Source organism: Furipterus horrens, unplaced genomic scaffold (assembly GCF_987537825.1).
Source record: "Furipterus horrens unplaced genomic scaffold, mFurHor1.1.pri manual_scaffold_9, whole genome shotgun sequence".
In the NCBI taxonomy this organism is placed as follows: domain Eukaryota; kingdom Metazoa; phylum Chordata; class Mammalia; order Chiroptera; family Furipteridae; genus Furipterus; species Furipterus horrens.
Window position 1 is genome coordinate 102,002,281 of NW_028327179.1, and position 18,820 is coordinate 102,021,100.

At 61.0% G+C, this 18,820-nt stretch overlaps 1 protein-coding gene across 1 annotated transcript in view; it reads left to right on the top strand.

The window, feature by feature from the left end:
- RBM33 (RNA binding motif protein 33) overlaps window positions 1-18,554 on the top strand; it is a 62,214-nt gene extending 43,660 nt beyond the window's left edge. The window contains exons 15-18 of the mRNA XM_090286924.1: window positions 12,027-12,233; window positions 13,951-14,139; window positions 17,879-17,967; window positions 18,237-18,554. Coding sequence (XP_090143050.1) covers window positions 12,027-12,233; window positions 13,951-14,139; window positions 17,879-17,967; window positions 18,237-18,285 — 534 coding nt within the window. The 3' untranslated portion in view covers window positions 18,286-18,554. The remainder of the gene's footprint in view (window positions 1-12,026; window positions 12,234-13,950; window positions 14,140-17,878; window positions 17,968-18,236) is intronic.
- Window positions 18,555-18,820: the final 266 nt, after the last annotated feature.

The following is an 18,820-nucleotide window of genomic DNA, read 5'->3' on the forward strand; positions in this document are numbered from 1 at the left end:
CAGCCCTCCTGCCTGGAGGCCTGAAAGCCGCCCGTCGGTGCTCCCCGCGCGCACACTTGTCCCCGAGTCTCGGGGGACACCCGGGCTGCCCCCTTGCTCAGACCGTCCTCAGCGTCAGCTGCTCTTTGTGCACAGCGGGTGGGAGAGCCGTCCTTGATCACGGCGTGTCGGTGGGGGTGTGCAGCTCTGGACGCGCTGAGCGCTGGGGCCCAGAGGGCGGGCCTGCGGGCCTTCTGCACCCTCCTGTCGGAGCTGAGCTTGCCTCCTGTCCGCCTGCGCTGCCTTTCCCAGGGCAGGGGGGGCCTGTTCCTGGTGACCCAGTGGCACCGCAGACACATGCCCGTGGCAGAAGGCTGTGCCGTCAGGGAGCCATGAGGGGGACACGTGCCTCCTTATTAAGGGGAACTCTTGCTGTGATCATGGGGACTTGTGCCGCACATGCTGATGGCCCGCATGATCGTCCGCTCTCACGGCGCTCCCTGGTGTGTGCACGTGTCTGTGAGCTGGAGCGGGAGGGGGGCAGTGGCATGGGCTTCACGACCCTCCGCCAGCTGCCCGCAGGCCCTCCGAGGGCCCGAAGGCGAGGTGTTTACTTCCCCGGGGCTCACTGCTCTCGTGTTCAGGTTGGTACACTAACAAGGCAGTTTTCCACGTGCCAGGAGGAAGTCCTTCCCAGGGGGATAGGAGTCGGAAACCTGTGCTCAGTGGGACCCAGCGTTTTGTTTGCTGGACTCTGCGTTTCTCACCTCCACCCATCGTGGCTGGGAGACGGCCCGGGTTCCATCCGACTATTTACTGTTGTGCGTTGGTTGCCGGGCCAGCGTCCAGCTCTGCAGCCTCCTGCCTTTGACATTTTTGAGGCACAACTGTAGGTGTCTCACTCTGAAAGGGGGGGCGTGGGGACAGAGCTTCCCCGTGGCCCCATGACAGCCATGGCGGCTGTGGCTGGTAGGGCGTGAGGCCAAGTGCAGGCGGGATGTAGTGGGCCAGGCGGGGGCGGCTTGGCTGTCAAGGGATGGTTCTCAGCCTGGTTGACACCTTTCCTTCCAGTGAATGGATCTCCTTAAAGGTTTGCTGTCATTTTCTATAATGGAGGAAAGTATTTTTTGTATGAGGCTGTATTTTAAAGTCATGTTATATGATTTTATAGTACATAGAAAAACTGCAGAGGAATTTCACGTGAAAGTTGTTATCTGCCAAATGTCGGAGTAGCTTTTTAACTCTTTAATTCTTAAGTAGTACGTTAACTAACCACCAGAAAGTGAATCTGAATCAGAAAGTGAATCTGACCTCACAGTTAGGATTTCCTCCACCTGCCCCTCCCCTGGCCTGTGGGTCACGTTGGACTGTCCTGAGGGGCCTCGTGCGCGTCCCTCTGAAGTGGAGGGAAGTTGAGTGAGCAGCGTTCTCAGCGGCCCAGGGCGGGGTGGGGCTGGGAGGGAAAGTGGCGCTTGCTTCAGACGCTGCCAGAGGAAGGAGGTCTGTGAAGAGTTCTCTGTGCACATGGCTTCTGGCCTCTATTTCAGTCCCTGCTGGTCCTGCTCTTCTCCCAGCAGCTGAGACGTTGATGCCCAGGGCCGGCCGGGCCACTGCGGGGCACAGCGAGGGGAGGAGCCTGACCTGTGCGTCTCAGGCTCCCCGCCGGGAGCAGCTGACAGCACGTTAGTCGCTGCGGGCGCTCCTGCGTCAGCTCCCGTCCTCTCTGTGTCTTGCTGTGAGCGGCCTCAGACCCGGTTAGTGCAAGAAGTCGCCGCGTGTCCCAGACACGGGGTTTCCTCGAGAGGTTTCCGCTGGACTCGGTTTTGCTTCCCTCCCTCTTTTCTGACCTGGGTTGGCACCTGGTGTTAATGGCACTGCGCTTCGCATCAGCAGCCCCCTGGTCCAGGTAGGTGGCTCTGGACGGGCCGGGGCTGCCGGAGGGCTGGGGCTCCTCCTCCAGCGGACAGGCCGCAGGTGCCCACGGCTTCCTCGGGGCTCTCTGGGTGGTGACAGTGAGGCGTTGTGGGGCTCAGTCCTGACCGTGTCCACAGTGTGTTACCTGTCACCAAATACTGTACCTCTGGCTTTTATGAAACCAGGTTTTTTGAAAGTGAATGAGCCTGAGTCTTAGGCTGCTGTTGCGTCTGCCCCGGCGCTGGCTGTCACTGCAGTGAGGTCGGCCCTTTCTGGAGCCGTCTGGGGTCCCCGCTGCACTGAGTCAGCTTCTCCTCGCCCTTCAGACCTCAGGGCCAGAGCTGCCTTTCCCAGACCCCTCTGATTTAGGTCCCCTCTATAAAAAAAAAAAAAAAAAAGCGAGGTCACTTTATCTTGTCCACCCCCTCTTGGTCTCAGGAGTGTGGCGCGGACAGAGGACGCGTGTCACAGAGGCTCCTTCAGGTCCTCCGTGGCGTTGGCTCCTCAGGCTCCCAGGCATGGGCCTGTGGCTGTCGGGCTTCACAGCTCGGCCGCGCTTCCCTTGTCCCCGGGCTCCCTTGGGTCCTGCTGGTTGTTCGCCGCTCGGAAACGCCTTCCTCGGAGCGTGGCAGGGGCGCCCCTCGCCCGGACGCGGAGCACGCCTTCGTGCACGGTGCTGGGGCACGTGGGAACGGGGGCTTTGGGCGAGGGAGTGTTCGGGTGGCTGTCTGTCAGTTGTCCTTGGGACCCAGAACAGTCAGTCCACTTCTCTGAACCTCAGTCTCCAGCCTGAGTGCGGGGACTAAGGCCGCTACCTGGGGTCAGCGAGCGCAGCCTCCTCCTGCCCCGAAGGCACTCCACGGACGGCCGCTGTCCTTTCAGGATGCTCTCCGGGGCCCTGCTGGAAACGTTCTGTGTCTCCGGACCACCGGACCACCAAGGGGCGCAGTGGCCACGTGTGCCCAGCGTGCACCTGCAGGCGGGGCCCCCGCCCCCGCGCCAGGGGAGCCAGGGGTCTTGGAGCCTGTGCTCGCGGTCCAGGTGCCCGGCTTCCGGATGCGGCGCTCCCAGCCACTGCCAACAGCAGTTGGGGCGCTGCTGCTTTCCCCCACAGCGTCCTTATCTCTGGGTGGAGGGTGGCATGGTTTCCAGTGAGAGGACAGAGCTGTCTGAGTGGGTCCAGAACCGTGTTCAGTGGGGCCACTTGGTGCTGGCCGACCCCGACCCCGATGGCTGGGGACTGGCCGGAGAGGACGCTAGGAAGGACTCGGGCAGAACCAACCACCGCAACGGGGCAGCCTGGGGAGCGGCGGGACTCCCGCCGTCCCGGACCTGGACTCGTGTGGCGGGGCCGGTAGCATCCCCGCAGCCGCCTGCCACCAGCCTCGCAAGGCGATTGGCCATGTGTCCTGGCTCCGAGAGCCCGTAACTGCTGTGTGCGCTTCCGCATCCGTCACGTGGGGTTCTGCGGTGTGTCTGAAACCCTGGGCGGAGAACCTTAGCAGAGTCTGAAGTTCAAGGAGACCTTAGGTTCCTTGGCTAGTCAGTCCCTCATTTATGTGAGTGTTCACTTTGTTTCCATGGGTGTTTTAGTGTCTTGACTTGTCAGGTGAAACTTCCAAGGAACCAGCAGACCCTGCTTAGTCAGGACTGTGTGTGTTGGCAAACCTGCTTCTGAAACGCCACGGGCCTGCCTGGGTGTTACATGTAAGTGCTCTACTTAAAGGGTCTTGGGAATGATTCTTTTTGTTTCCTAAAACGTGAGAATTCTCTCCATTTGCTCATTCTCAGAAGTATAAAATTTTCAGAAGAAACCAAAGAAACGACCTTGTTAGGTCATAACTTTTCTGTGCTCAACAGGCAGCCCAGGAAAGACTTACAGTGATAGCATAGCAACATGAAATTATAAAGTGTTTGCTCACTGTTGACGTGCTATCGTAATCATCAGCTGTTCTTTAAGTGTGTGCTGCAGGAAATTCCTTTCTTAGGGTATTTAATTAGGCTGGCAGCTCTGTCTCCCCACGTAGGGGAGATGGGGACCCTTTGCTGTGTCTGGCCCGTGTGTGGTCCCCGCGTGATTCTGTGCCGTGGTTGCCTGTCCCCTCCTCAGGGAGGCGGCCCAGCTTCCCCCGGGTGGTTGCAAGGCTTAGAAAGACTGAAATGTCACAGCCCACGGCGGTAGCTCCCTGAGTGTCAGCACGCCCTCGTGGTTTACGGGGGAGGAAACCTGGTTCATGGAGAGCAGCAGTCCCAGGCTTCTTCCAGAAAATGAAAAGCAAATTCTGGATTCACTGCTTTATCCTAGTCGAGAGGATGACAATTTTAAGAATTTGGCAGCAAGTGAAGTGAACGTTCCTTTGTGCTGCGGGACCCGGCGCGGTGGGAGCCACACAGAAAGCTGGCTGTCCCCGGGCGGGCATCACGGCCTCCCTGGAGGCTGTCGGAGCGCTGCCTGCAGAGGCCCCGGCTGCAGGTGTGGGTTTCTTCCTGTCCTGCCGCTCAGACGTCCTTTTCTGGTGCTTTCCGAAGAGGTCGGAGAGGTGACGCGCACACGCCTGCGCTCCCTGCGGGTGGGAAGCGTTTGATTCGGACGCAGTTCCAGCATGAGGGGTCCGTGCGCCCCAGCAGACCCGCCGGCTGTTCTGCTCTGCTGCAGCTGCCTCCCAGTGTCGCTTTCTGCCCTCTTTCCAAACTGTTTGCAAGGAGGTGGGGGACCCGTGCGTCACCCAGAATGGGGTGCGCATCAGACACTCAGAAAGTGCACAGATGCAGCACTGCTCTCCGTGCTCGCGGGCGGCTTCCCAGGGTGTCCCCACCCTCGGGCACGGGGACCCAACCCAGGACCCCGTGTTCCAGCCGTGGCCTCCACTGACCCAGAACGGCTCCCCAGACGCGTTTAAGGAGGACACACACTTGAGTGTTCTGTGGGCTGTCGTCTGGGTGGCTTGGCTCTGTCTCACGTCCCCTTGCGATCCGGGGCCGGCTGGTGTTTCTGGCAGGGACGCTGGAGGGGTGGTGTGTCTTCCTCGCGGCGTGGTTTGTGCAGCCCTGGCGCTTGGGTCTCTATTGTAGGGGTAGGGTTAGGTTTAGGGTTGGGGTACTTAGGTTTCGGGTCAGGGTTAAGCACAGCCTCCTGGCAGCACTGAGGTCAGGGCTTCTGCAGGCAGGAGGGGTCCTGCCCGCTGTGGGCCAGTGGCAGGGGCAGGCACTGGAAGTGGTCTCTGGAGTAATTTTGTGATTCCACAGGGCTTGCTGGCCACTGCAGCTGCAGGCACTGCGACTCCCTCAGCACTCTGGGGTGAGGGTCTCGCACTGATGCCTGCGCTTCGAGCGGGCAATTGCTATTCGACGTCTCAGAGGCCTGAGTTGGGATGAGGAGCCCTGGCTGTCACTGCAAAGAAGGTGTGCGGCACAGTCTCGGGTGCCACCGTCCCAGGCCAGGGCCGACAGCGGGCGGGCGTGGGGGTGGCGTGGTGGAGAGACCTGGAGAGGTGCCGGCGTGGAGGGAAGCCGTGGCTGGCTGTGGGCCGGGGGAAGGAAAGCGCCTCCTGGGCAGGGGTGGGGGGCCTGCGTGGAGTTCATGTGGCCGGGTAGCCGCGGCCAGTTTCCTGACTGAGGGCGGCGCTGGAGGGACATGCGGTGGCAGAGGACAGGCTGGGGAGGGAGACCGAGTGGCGGACACCCTGCTCTGGTGCGGGTGGACGGGCAGGTGCAGCGGGGAGGGCCGCTGGGTCACAAGAGCCCGACTCCCACGTTACCACCCACTCGCCGCCCCATCAGTGCCAGCTGGAGACTCCTGCCCTCAGAGCCTGGGCCTCGGCCCTGCGTGGGGCCCGTGCCGGGAGAGCCCGCGTCCACCGCTCCGTGGCAGGAGCACCAGGGTCCACGTGAGCAGTTGTCTCCCTTTCAGACTGAGATTCTGGTGGCAGGACTTGGGGAGCCCAGGGTATGATTCCCTCAGAGGCTCAGGGCTTTGCTCGTCCCCCCCAAGGCCAATTAATGTCGCTCCCACACCTGACAGCCCGGGGGGAGAGAGGGTACCGAGGGGAGCCCGTGAGCGTCTGTCCCACTGTCACCTCGGCCAGACGTGCCTGGCAGCCCGTCATGCTATCCTCTGGGAAGCCCGGTGCTGTGCGTGACTGCCCGTCTCCACGCTGGGCGTTCGTCCCAGCCCGGCCCGTGCCCGGACTTATACTGGAAGCATTTACGGAGGACGCCGGGCACCCTGGCACGCGCGGTGTGTGCGGGGAACGCTGCCCGCGGCAAACGTGAAGCGTCCCGCCTCGTGCTGCCGCTGTAGTCGGGGCTGGGCCGAGAACCTGGGTGAGAACGCCTCCTTCAAAGACAGCAGGGGCCGTAGGCACGTCTGTGTTCAGGGGCCTCGCACAAGCACACGCGTCCTTTGTCGTCCAGACTCTGAGCGAGCTTTCTGAAGACTGGGGGCGAGGCCCGGCGCGGCGGGGGTTAATGGGAACCCGTGCAGCGAGGCCAGGGCTGCGAGGTGCGTGTGTCGCCGTGACAGTGACAGTGAAGGGGGCCTTATCGGAGGGAGAATGCACAAGAGGCTGCCCTGGGACCCCACCACTGTCCTCCTGTGTCCTGACAATGTTATCTGTCTTCTCAGGGCGCGGATCTAGTGTCTGTCACGAGTGCAGAAATTAATTTAATGTCACCTGAAGACATGCAATTAATCTTTTAGAGGTTTTCATAATACCTTTACAGAAAGAGTTGCCAGTTTGGCGGATTTGGACTTTGGGGTTTAGAAGAAGATAAGGAAAATTAATTTTTCATCAGGGTTAATACGAGCTAGCGGGGCCACAAAGGCTGAGAGAAATGGCTGGGGGATTGGCCAAAGTGCTGTCAGCCTCGAATAATGCTGCTGAGCGCGGGAGAGGTGTAATCAAGGGCCGAGATTTCTGTAGAGACGGATTAATCGGCTGGCTCACTAGTGAGTGTGAGTCAGCGATACCACCTCTCACGGCTTTGAGAATGGAAGGAAGATCTGATCTGTCAAGTGGCGAGATGCCCTGGCAGTATCAATAGGGCCTTTTATCTGTGCATTTAAACCGTGTGTTATAAATAAATTTGTCTTGCTAATGTTAGTGGCCGCAGCCTGCATTTTTTGTAATGATTAAGCTGATAAAAGTGTTCCCTGAGCCTTCTTAACTCAGGTAGCTCCTCTATACTTAAGAAAAACTACTCTTAAAAGTACGTTTTGTAAAAGGTAATCATTTGTGAAAAAACCAACAAAGTGGTTCTGGTTTGGTCAAACTTCTTTTTTCTCATCTGTTTCGGAGGGTGTGAGGGAGATTTAAAATCGTACCTGGTCACACTGCCGTGGAGAGAATTTAGAAATGACCTGTCCACCCTAGAGGGCTTCATTTGGGGAGTGAACTCATCTGTTTGGACTGGAACATACCCTGCCATCCACAGGGGACCACGTCCTTTCTTAGAGTCAGACAACAGGATTCTGAAGTTGCCAACCTGAGCTCAGGCGCAGTGTTTATGAATGACACCTTCCGGCGCGGGGACTCTGCGCCTGCATTCCGGAAGGCTCCCGAGAGGTGTGTGTGCAGTTGGGTCTGTCGGTGTGAGTGGAGGGGTGACAGTGTGTTCCTGGCCACACCTAGTGAAGAATGGTAGGGCTCTTTCCTAGTGGGAACTAAACTCTGGAATTTAAGATTTCTCCCAAGAAATAGCTATTCATTGTGCTTATTTGAAAAGGAAGACTTGTTCTCTCAATTGGGGAAAAGCTTTTTCTTACAAAATGAAAAATGACTTGCTACTTATATTTCAGCCTTGAGTGCTCAGCATGGTTTTCAGAAAAATGCAAAAGCGCGGCCTTATCACAGTTGTCCCGCACCGAGGCCAGCTGGACGACGCTTGGTTTCCGGGGCAGCAGGCCCAGCTCTTCCTGCGTGGCCAGGGCCTGGGGCTTCCTCTGCAGCGGAGGAGGGACAGTGTGGACCGTGCAGGGGGCCGAGGGGAGCGTGTCGCGCAGAGCCCGGAGCCCTGTGTCGCCATGCGGCCGCGCGGGCAGCCCCTCTGCCCCTCCCCGGTGTGGTGCCTGCTGAGGACGGAGGGCTCTTGGGGGTGAAGAGCCCAGCGGGGCCCGGGCACCGTTTTATTCACAGCCCTCGGCAGCGGGCGGCTCAGGGGCCCGGCGTGGGGAGGCGCTGCGTGGTGCCTGTATTTCTGAACTTGAAGCGGGGGCCACGCCTGCACAGAAGAGTGCGCTTTTCTTGAAAGGGAAGTGGAAGCTCAGAGCTTTGTTTTTTAGGGTTCACATCTGACGTTAGTGTAAATGATCACAGTCATTCAAAGTAATAAATGAGAGTTTTTATTTGGAGCACCTATTGACTATGTTCTCAATTCCCGGTTTAAAAAGCATTGGTGTTGTGTATTTGTCACCAAAATATAATGTGGAAAACCTTCAAATAGGCCCGTAACGACCCCCTCCTGTTGGGGCCAGCTCTTCTTTTTCAGTTACAGTCTAGCGCATCTGGATTCCAGCCGTGGGTCACTGCAGGGAGAAGGGAGCTGGGACCCGCTTGCCTGTTGAACATGCGGACACCCTTCCTTCAGGCCCGCGTGCTGGCTGGCTGCTGGTCTCTTCCGTGCGGCACGGAGCTGACGCACGTGGTGCTGTTGCTGACCTGGAGGCGGACCTTGTGGTCTCTCGTGACACATAGCACACGCGTGTGTGTTAAATGGCAGTGCCTGTAACCTCAGGTCTGGATACAATAATCTTTTTATGGCACATGCAGAACTACTCAGTTTTTAAAAAATGTTTTTGGTTTTTTAAATAAATAGCCCAGTGCTGTGTGTACACCAGTTTTGGCCTGGTGAACAAAACAGACGTACTGGGGTCTGAACTGCGGGTTTCTGTGGACACTTACAAGATAGCCTGTATTCCGGGTGGCCTTGAACTTCCACTAGTCAGGTGAGCTTCCGGGGAGCATGTTGAGATCCTTAAGTCCAGCAGATGGGCGCGAGCTGACGGACGCTGGCTCACTTCTCCGCACAAGCGCGCATGGGTGGACAGTGGGGAAGTCAGCGGGCCGTTGTGCAGCTGAGCCGTGGGCCCGTGTCACCGCCCCCAGCACAGCCTCTCGGGGACCCTGGGGGCTGGGGTGACATGTCTGCCTGTGGGAAGGGGTTTTTAAAGCCGTGGGACTTCGCACGTGCACTGGGAACCTGGGAGCCCTGTGCCAGCCCCTGGCAGTGGGGTTTTGGGTTAATTGGTGTGCGAGGGGCCACTGGCTCTTCGGGTAGTGGGGGGTTGTCATGTCCTTACATTTTCTAAAGCTTTCCAGTGTAGAAAATCGCAAGCAGATGGCAGGCTAGGGAGAGTTCCCGTAGCTTCTAAAGGTGAAGGTGGAAGAGCTGTTGCCCGCCCCCAGCAGCCTGCTCACGTGCACCGCCCTGTAAATGGCCTGCCTTTCCCGGGGCTCCTGTTTTCACTGGGAGCGTGTGTCTGGGGCAGTGGTGATGCGCATGACAGAGGCAGTGGGTCACAGAGCATCACAGGCATCCCTGGCGGTGCAGGACAGCGCTGTCACTCACAAGAGCCTTAGAGCCAGCTGCGTCTGGGTTCCAGGATCACGGGCATCATCGGAAAGCTGCCCAGGTGACAGGGTCATTTGAGTAGGGACAGTCCTAAGCAGAGAGTGCGCCACCTTGCCCCCCTGGCTGTGATGTGAGCACTGGCCATATACACCCTTGGTCGGGAGGCAGGAGCCCTTCCCGGCCCGTCTGGTGCGCTTTCCCGGCCAGTGCTCCCCGAACCGCTGGGGCTGGTGTCCCAGGTCCGCTCTGGGCGTGAGGGGTCCTGCTTGCTGCAGTGCGTGGCTCTTTCCTGTGGTGCTTAATTAGTTTGCTGATAGTTTGGTGAGGATTGTGTGTGTTCACAGGGTGTTCTCTTCTGTGGCTTTCTTTTCCTTTGGTGTCTCTGGCTTTTGTATCAGGTTAACACCAGCCTGGAGGGATGAGTGGGAATGTTCTTCTGCTCTGTGTTCTGGGGGAGACTGGGTAAGGCTGGCCGTCTTTCTTCATTAAACAGTGGATCCATTTGGTTCTGGATTTTCTTTTCTGGGAGGTTTTTAACGGTCTCTTTTTGAGTCAGTTTTGGTATCTTGGATCTTTTATGGAATTTGTTTATTTCATCTAAATTGCCTTATTCGTTGGTTTAAAGTTGTTTGTAATACGGCTTTTAGTTTCTGCAGTACCAGTTCTGATCCCCTCTCTTCTGTTCCCGACGCTGGTTGTTGGTGAAGACCCCTTTTTTCTTGGTCAGTTTAAAGGATTATTAGTTTTGGCGGTCTCAAAAACCCAGCTTCTGGTTTTATTGGTTCTTCTCTATTGTTTCTCTGCTTAGAACAGCATTGCCTTTCACTGAGATCTTCCTTCCTTCTATTTTGGGTTTGAGTTCCTCTTTTCTGTTTTTAGCTTCTTTAGATAAAAGCTCAAGTTACTGATTTTAGGTGCCTTTTCCTTTTTGCTAGAACTGCTGAGGCTGCATCCCATGCTGCGTTTTCATCTTCATTCAGTTCGAAATACTCTCCTGTCCCGCAGCCTTGGTTCCTAGGGGCGGCCCCGCCCGTTGCCGCCCGGCGTAGCGGCCAGTCGCCCTCAGAACGGCTCGCGTCCGCGCCGTGCACCGGTGTGCCGCCCCCGCCCCAAGTGCGCTGCTCTGGCGCTCTGCCTCCCGGGCCCCGACGCGCGTGTTCCCGCCGGTTTGTCCCGCTCCTCGCCGGCCTCCCGGGCGTCCACAGCTGGAGGCCCTGCCCCGTGCGGCTTCTTCGCCTCACCTCCTTCTTCGGGGCTGTTAGTTGGGGCAGCCTTTGCAAAAGCCTTACCCCTGCAGTCCCCTCACTTACCACGGGTCCCCGCCAGAGGTGAACATCGCGGAGTGGGAACCGTCCATTTATTTCAGTACCTATACGGACTTCAAGGCTTTATAAGCTTCCCACACGCTTAGAACCTTCCCCACACTTCTGTAAACACTACTTGTGTTCTTAAACATATTCTCTCTCAAACCTACGTGACTAACGACGTACGTACACAGCACCGCAAAGTCCCGCGATAGGGCGACAGGCCCGTGATAAGTCATTAAATATAATATTTTTAAGATCCCCGTGATACGTGAGGCCGCGATCAGTGAACCGCGGTATAGAGACGGGCGGCTGTACCGTCTTGCTGCAGCGCCTGTCCCTTCCCTTGGTTTCATTAAACTGACTCCAAAAGATACGGGGCAAGGAGACCAAGCACACAGACTGCGTCGGGGCTCGGTGACCAGGCTCCTCTAGGGACCGCCGTGCTGCTGAGCAGTCCGCGTGGGGGCCCGGGCCCGGACCGAGGGGCCCCTGCGCCTGTCCTTGCGGGGGACAGCCTCGTGAGACTCGAGCTCACTGGTCACCTCCGAGCACCTGTCTCTGCTGAGCACGTGACTCAGCAGGGCCAGGGCCCACGGCCTGGTGCTCACGCCCCGTCCTGGCCACCAGCTGCCTGCTGGAGAGACACTGCACGTGGCGCGGCCCGTGAGTGACGCCAACGGCGGTGTCCTGACGGTCAGCACAGTGGCTTGGTGTGAGCTTGCTTCCTGCACGAGTAATGGCTTTTAAGGCCATGAAATGAGGGAACTTCAGTAAAATGCAAAAGGTGAGACTCGCAGAGCTCTTACGAGAACACCCGCGCTCCCCCTCGGAAATCGCCCCGGAGTCCGCGCGCCGGGCGCCGCCCCCGAGGAAGGAGGGGCTGGACTCGCGCCCGGGACGCGGCCCGCCTGCCTCGGGCCTGAGCAGAGGGCAAGAGGTAGACGCGCTGCCTGTGCGCACTCGCGCGGTTCCGACACGGGTGTGCGTGCGCAGGGCGTGTTCGAGCTCAGCAGCGTTCCACCGAGTTAAACGGCAGTTCCTTTAGCTACAGGCTCTTGAGTGCGCGGTCCAAGGTCTCGGTGCTTTTAATTTCAAAGATGTTATTAAAACCCAGACACTGTCAAGTGAGAGGCCCCCTGGTGGCGCTGATGCCACGGCAGGCGCGGGGTTCTGGGGTTCGGCCGAGCGCTCGCGGGCGTGGGGGCGGGGCGTCGGGCCCCGCAGACGCTGACCCGTGCCGCCCGTTCCTTCCGGCAGGGCGGAGAGAGCGACGGCTTCTTGCACCCGGACGGCCAGCCCCAGCAGTGCCCCCCGCCCCCGGAAGCGAGACAGCAGCCTGCCCGCAAGGTGACGCTGACCAAGGGGGCCCTCCCGCAGCCCCAGCACCTGCCGGTCGGCGCCCACATGCACCCGGCGGGCCCTCCAGGCATCAAGAGCATCCAGGGGATCCACCCGGCCAAGAAGGTGCGGCTGCCCCGTGCCAGGGCGGGGCCGCGAGGCTGGCGGGACTGGGTGGGGGTGCCCACATAGGGGTCAGGGGCCCGGCTTCCCGGTTCTGCCTTGAGCGCTGACGTGCTCGCAGAAGCAGGCTTGAGCCGCAGGGCAGCGCCCCCCCAGGGCAGCGCCCCCCCAGGGCGGCCCCTGCTGCCCTGCCCGTGCGGGAGACGTGCTCGCCCTGTCCCCGCTGCTTCTCCAGCCTGCGGTCCCTGCCCCGTCCTCCCCTTAACCCCAGCCGACAGGTGGGGGCCGGGCATGGGGGGTGGAGTGCCCTGCCCAGAAAAGGGGCTCTGACCCTGGTTCTTGACCCCCCTCCTCCCCTGTGGGTCAAAGGGTGTCTTCTCTGAGCTCAGTCTGCCAGAGGAGAGGTACTGGCGTCTGCCACAAGGACCCCTTCTGGGGCAGTGGGTGGTCTCCTTTTCTGAGCTGAGCTTAAGGCCGCCCCTCCAAGAGGCGTGGCCAGTGCTCCCATTGGCCCTGGTGGCGGAGGGCCCGCCCCGCACCCTCTAGAGAGGGGCGGCTGCGCGGTCTCTGCTTGGCGCAAGAGCCACGTGCCTGCCTGGTGAAATGTGCAGGGGGGAGAGGCAGCAGCACCCACTCTGTGTCTCCGAGAAAGCTCTGGAACCTACTAGTCCATCCTACCTGCCCGTCTTCCTGGGGACACTTAACCAGTGAGGTAGTAGGAAGGAGGTTCTGGGTCTTGAAACTATTTTTATTACTTCGGTGTGTTATCCCATGAACATGATATAGGGCAGATGGGAGTGTTCCATCCTTGCAGCAAGTGACGGGGACAGGCCCAGGAAGTAGTCTCTAGGTCGTTCCAGTGCAGGGCTTCTTCAGGCAGGTGTGGTCTGCAGATGCACAGTGAGGAAGACCTGAGAACCCCCTGCCCGCCCGCCCCGCCCCCCGCAGTTGTTTGCCCGAAGCAGTGAGCTTCAGCCTTTTCACCCCGGGGCGCACCAAAAAATAGTTTTTTTTGCCAATCTGACAAAAAATAGGTATAATTTTGTTTCATGCACACCAGATGGCTTTTGTTTGTCCTGGCTGTTGTCATGGTTTCGTTTGACAGTCTGAGGGGAAGGCGGCGGCGGCCCTGGCTGAGCAGCCTGGTGTGGCACCGGGTGGGCCTCAGTGGCCTACATGACGCCCCGCGTCCCGCGTCCTCCCTCTGTTGGCCTCCAGTGGTGCTGGAGCTCTAAGCCCGGTGCTCTGATAAAGTACATCAGGGCTCGCTTGTCACTTAGGGTTCAAGCCACAGGGTGGTGGTTGGCCACGTGAGCTGGATCTGGGGGGCGGTGGCTTGCGGCGCCTGTGGTGGCAGTGGGTGGCACCCCCCCTGCAGAGCCAGCCTGGGGCGTGGAGGGAGAAACTCGGGCTCTGTGCCCTTAGGACCGACCCGAACCCTCAGTGAGCTGCCCACTGGCCCCGTGGTCCTGCTGCTTCCGCAGCACGGCGGGGACGCAGAGGGGCTATCCTGCCCCTGCTGCGCACCGGGACTGCGCCGGCTCGGCTCCGGCCTCGTCCTGCGTCCAGTCTGCGGGGGCGGGATCGCCTTTCGACAGTCCCTCCTTTTCTGAGTGGGTAAAACCTGGACGGAACGCGCAGCCCGTGCGCGCTGCCCGGATTCTGGGCATTTGCTCTCCTTTATGTCTTAGCGCTGACCACTCACTCTTGTCGTCGGCAGGTCCCCATGCACGGGAGAGGCCGGGGCGCGGCAGGGCCGCTGGGCCGCGGGCGCCCGATGCCCAACAAGCAGAACCTGCGGGTGGTGGAGTGCAAGCCGCAGCCGTGCGTGGTGTCTGTGGAGGGGCTGTCGTCGTCCACCACGGACGCCCAGCTGAAGGGCCTGCTCACTTCCGTGGGGCCCATCCAGGTAGGCGGCGCAGCAGCGCGTCCGAGGGGAAGGGTGGTGCTTCCTGGGCCTGGGGCCTTTCGGGTGCCCTCTCACGGGCCCCACAGAGTAATGACCCCACCCAAGCAGGCGGTGCTTGGGGTCCTCAGAGCATTCCGACGCGCACGCAGGCTTCTGTGCACATAGGTTTTGTCTGTCACACGCTACTGTTTGTAATAATTTAAAAAGTGTTAAAGCGTGTGGCCTCCTTGACCTTAATTTCCGGAAAGAGCTTCCCACGTGAACAGCTGTGGGACTTGGACTGGGTTTCACAAATACGGACTAACGTGGACGGTGTTTGGGTCTCCTCGTGTGAAAACTGGCTCATTCTGAGTGCTTAACAGTCTCTGCCGGGCTGGCTGCCAGTGCCCACGGGACCCCGTCCCTGCAGCTCCCCGTTTCCCATGAGCAGCCTGCTTCTTTCTGGCTTCCTGCCAGGCGTCACTCACGTCACAGCTGTGACCTGCAGCCCCCACCCATCTGGTCCGCCGCTGGGCGCGGTGCGCTTCGTAAACATGGCTGGAGGGGCGCGGGCTCCCGAGGAGCCCTGGGGGCGTGCTGTGGGAGTGTGCTGGCCGCCTGAGTGGGTGGGGGCGTGTTCCAATGGGTGGGTGGGGGACCAGCGGGTCATTCTCAACGGGTTGATGTCCCTGCACTGGAGGGCACTGCTGGGCGTGCGCAGCGGGGACCCTGCACATCGCGTTGTCGGCACTGCCTTCCCAAGGTGTCGGGCTCAGCGGTGTCGTCTGTGGTGACGGCGACGGGAAGTTCTCAGAAGCGCGGGCCCCATCCGGGAGAGGGCACTCCCGTGGGCTGGGCGGGCCAGACAGCCGCCCATCGCCTGTGCCGTGTGCAGGGACGGAGCGGGCACTGGAGCGTTTTAGGTGCCAGGTGTGTCCTGCTCGGAGCACTCGGGGTCCGATCGGGTCAGCAGTGGCTCAGATTTAAGAGTCCTCAGGCCGGCGCTCCCTGTGGGGAGGGGGTGGGGGCTGGGTGTGGCCTCCCCGGGGCACGTGGGGACAGCCTTGCTCACCCTTGAGCGGAGGCTGCCTTGCTACCCGGCCCCCGCTGCCCACTGTTTGCGTCCATTATGCCGACGGAGGCCCTGCCGCCCCGCCTCGTGGCCATCAGAGCTCTGCGTCCTGCAGCGCTCCAGCGGGGACGGCCTTCCCTCCCATTTGCCTTGTCCCCTGTTCAGAGGAGGAAGGACTGGAGGTCGTTGTGTGACCGTCCGGTGTCAGCGAGGGCGCCGGAAAGTGAGCAGGAGCCGTGTCGGCTTATGTAACGGCTGGTCTGAGTGAGGGTGAGGACCAGGAGAAGGGTGCTTTCCGGTTGCATCCACGACCCTCAGGCCGAAGAACGCGGGAGGCCCCTGGTCCCCATGGAGTCCCCTGGGGCACCCGAGGCCTGTGGTCCACCCGGGACGGAGCCCCACGCGCCTGGGCTGGTTGGGGGGGTGTGACGGTCAGACCTCCGGTGACGGGTGCCGAGAGCCACGGGTGTACGTGCCCCAGCACGGGTGTGAGTGGTGGCGGCGGGTGTAACTGTAGAGAGATTTCCAACGCCGTCTCGTTGCGGCTGCGGTTTGAACGGGACGGACGGGACTTGAAAGGGGGGGCTGGGCCTCCCATCAGCTGAGCCCGGGCGCCTGGGCTGTGGCGCCACCTGGTGCCCGTGCGGGGCCTGCGCTCTGGGCCCTTCCCCCGCGGACAGGTGCGGTCCACGGTCGCGCGCCTCCTGCAGGTGGGATCCGAGAGGCTGCGCGCTGTGGCGGCGAGGTGGCCGTGTGGCTCCCAGATTACATTCTTCCCGTGAACTGTGCGCACAGCCTCTACAAAGTCCCTTTTAAAGATGTTTGTCTACAGACGCTTATTTTCACAGTCAGGACAAGATTTTGTGGAGTTTCCCAGCCAGGAGGGAGCGATGGCAGAAAGGAGCGAGCAGCGCGTTTCAGGACCTCAGAGGAGAGGGCGCGGGGAGAGCAGCCCCGCACTGTCCCCTGCAGGCCCTGGGGAGGGGCCACAGGCCGTGCCGGGCGGCCTCCTGCAGGGCTCCTTCTGGAGGACCGGCCAGGCCAGCTGTCCAGAACCCGACCGGGAGCAGGGGCGTCGCCACTTCTGAGATCCCCCACCCGTAGTCTGTCTCCTGCCTGGGCCTGTGTTAGGGACGCGTGCTGCCCTGTGATGCGCGGAGTGCCGTGGCATGGGAACGAAAAGCCGTTTCCTCACGGGAGGGTGCCGGCCGCCCGGTGCTCAGGGGCGGCCTGTCTGTGCCCAGCCCCAAGCTGGTCACTGTCCCCCGACGAGCCCGGAGGTGGCCTGCAGCCGGTGCAGCCCCTGGCCTCGGGTCCTGAGATCAGGCTCCAGGGTCAGGCCCAGTGTGGCCGTTTCCTAGTGTGTGACCTTGGGACAGAGCCCTGCACCTCCACGAGCCAGGCGCTCCCGTCAGCCCCTCCCAAACCACAGAGGACCTCAGCGCTCCCAGGGACAGTGCAGACAGGGCACCTCGTGACCCTGAGGGCAGCGCAGCAGCGGGGGAGCCCCTGTGGGCACGCCTGGTGCCAGCGCGCCCTGTCCCGGTGTCCTGCGCTGCTTCCGGCCGCCACGCTGCCAGCCTCCGACAGCATCCCAGCCCACGCGTGGCGCCTAGGAAGGCAGGGTCACGTCGGGGAATAGGACTGGCGAGGCAGGCGGGTCAGTGAGGACACGGAACACCTGCTCCTCGGCACCTGGGCTGAGTGGCCAGGACGGGCTGCGGGTGCCCTTGAGGATGTTGGCGTCTCCTGTGAGAACAGCCCGCCGTTCTGCACCCAGGACATGGGGAGGCAACAGGGTGGTCAGACACCCCAGGTGTCCAGAGGTCTGGGCGTGGCCACAGGGCCTGCCGGTCCCCTGGGAGGCGTGTCCGCCGGAGGCTGTCACACGGAGTCCGGGCAGCTGTGAGGGAGCCAGGAGGAAACGGGGGGGGGGGGGGGGGTCCTCAGGAGACAGGGTGCAGACACAGCTCTGAGAAAGGCCCGTCTTTGCCGGCCGGGGGTGACGGGGCAGCCTTTTGTGGGCGCAGACACGAGGAGGCTCAGGAGACGCCTAGCCTGGGTGCCGGAGAAGACCAGTCCCCGCGGGACCACTGCTCACCGTTGGGTTGGGTCGAATAGCGGTCATTCCTGCAAAGCACTGTGACCTCTGGAAAGCAGGGCTTGTGTTTTCGCGATGGCGCGAAGGTGTAAAGGGAACAGCCAGCCAGGAAGCGAACTCCGGACAGTGTTCTTCTCCCCGAGAGCCAGGCCTGCAGCCCCTCCCAGACCGAGGGCTCGGCCGTGCGGACACAAGCAAACGCCTCCTCTTAGCCATTGCTTCCCGTGTCACGTGACAAACGGTCCACGGACGTTGTCCCGGAGGTGGTCTCCCCTGAGGGCGGGCACGTGTTCTTCTAGGAGAGGGGCCCAGACTTCCCAACTCTGGAGCCCGCAGGCAGCCGCCGGGCAGGGAGGTGCGGGGGCAGGGTGCCTGCCCCAGGCCGTGGAAGGGGTGTGGAGAACGGGTCCCCCACCGGTGCGGTCGGATGCGGGCAGCCGTGACACCAGGCTCGGAGAGCAGGCTGTTGTCGTGATCCGAGCATCAAGCTGACCTTGAGTTTTGTGTGAAGTCTGACGTTTCCGCATGTACAGCATGGTTTTTACTGTATGCAGAGTGATGTTAACACACATCTCTGTTTTCTCTAGAGCTTACAGATGCTTCCCCAGCAGCGGAAGGCCATAGCTAAGTTTAAGGAACCAGCCCACGCGCTAGCGTTTCAGCAGAAGTTCCACAGGTAACGTGGGCCCCGGGGCTGTGGGGACGCTGCTCTGCCACCTGCGCTCGGTCAGCGTCGCTGTTGCCGCGTGTGCTCGTGCGTGTGCCCTGTCCCTGTGGGGACGCCCAGGGATGCTGTCGCCGCCCCACCGTGCGGGAGGCGTTCCCCGTGGGCACGCCGGGTGACTGCCGCAGGTCTGTCCTGTGCTCCCCGGGGCCGCCTCCGGTCTCGGAGAGTCGGCCCTGGCGTGCAGAGGTGACGCTGGTCGTCTGTTTCCGTCTCCACAGGCACATGATAGATCTGTCCCACATAAACGTGGCCCTGATTGTTGAGTGACCCCCGGCAGGGAGACTGACCTCGCACGGCACACGCGAGCCGAGGCACTTCTTCGAGGATGCGGCCGGCACAGGACCCGCCAGCCGAGTCTCTGCCCGCCCGCCGACTTGTCCGGTGCGCTGGGCGGCTCTGCGCCGATTCTGGAAGAGCCGAACTTGCGGGACGTGACGGGCTGCAGTTTGGTGTGAGGTGGCTTCAAATCCTGCTGTCACCTCCGAGGACTCCAGTGTTTGTTTTCTTTTGTTTTCAAAGTGCTTACGATGCATGTAGACATTGTTCTCCGTGATCTTACTGTCTGACCGCTCGCCCCGGGACTGAGGGTCAGGGAGGGACATTAGCAGCACCAATTCTCGTCCTTTTCCCAGCAAAGAATATCTGATAATGGTTGCGCTTATCTTCAGTGCAGGCCAGCCCGGAGCCCTCCTGTCAGGGAGCCCTCCAGGGCTCCTGCAGCCCTGGGCGGGAATGGGGGTCGGCACTGCCAGCTGCACAGCCTGGGGGGCGGGAAGGGGCCCTGTGTGCAGCTCCGGAAGCG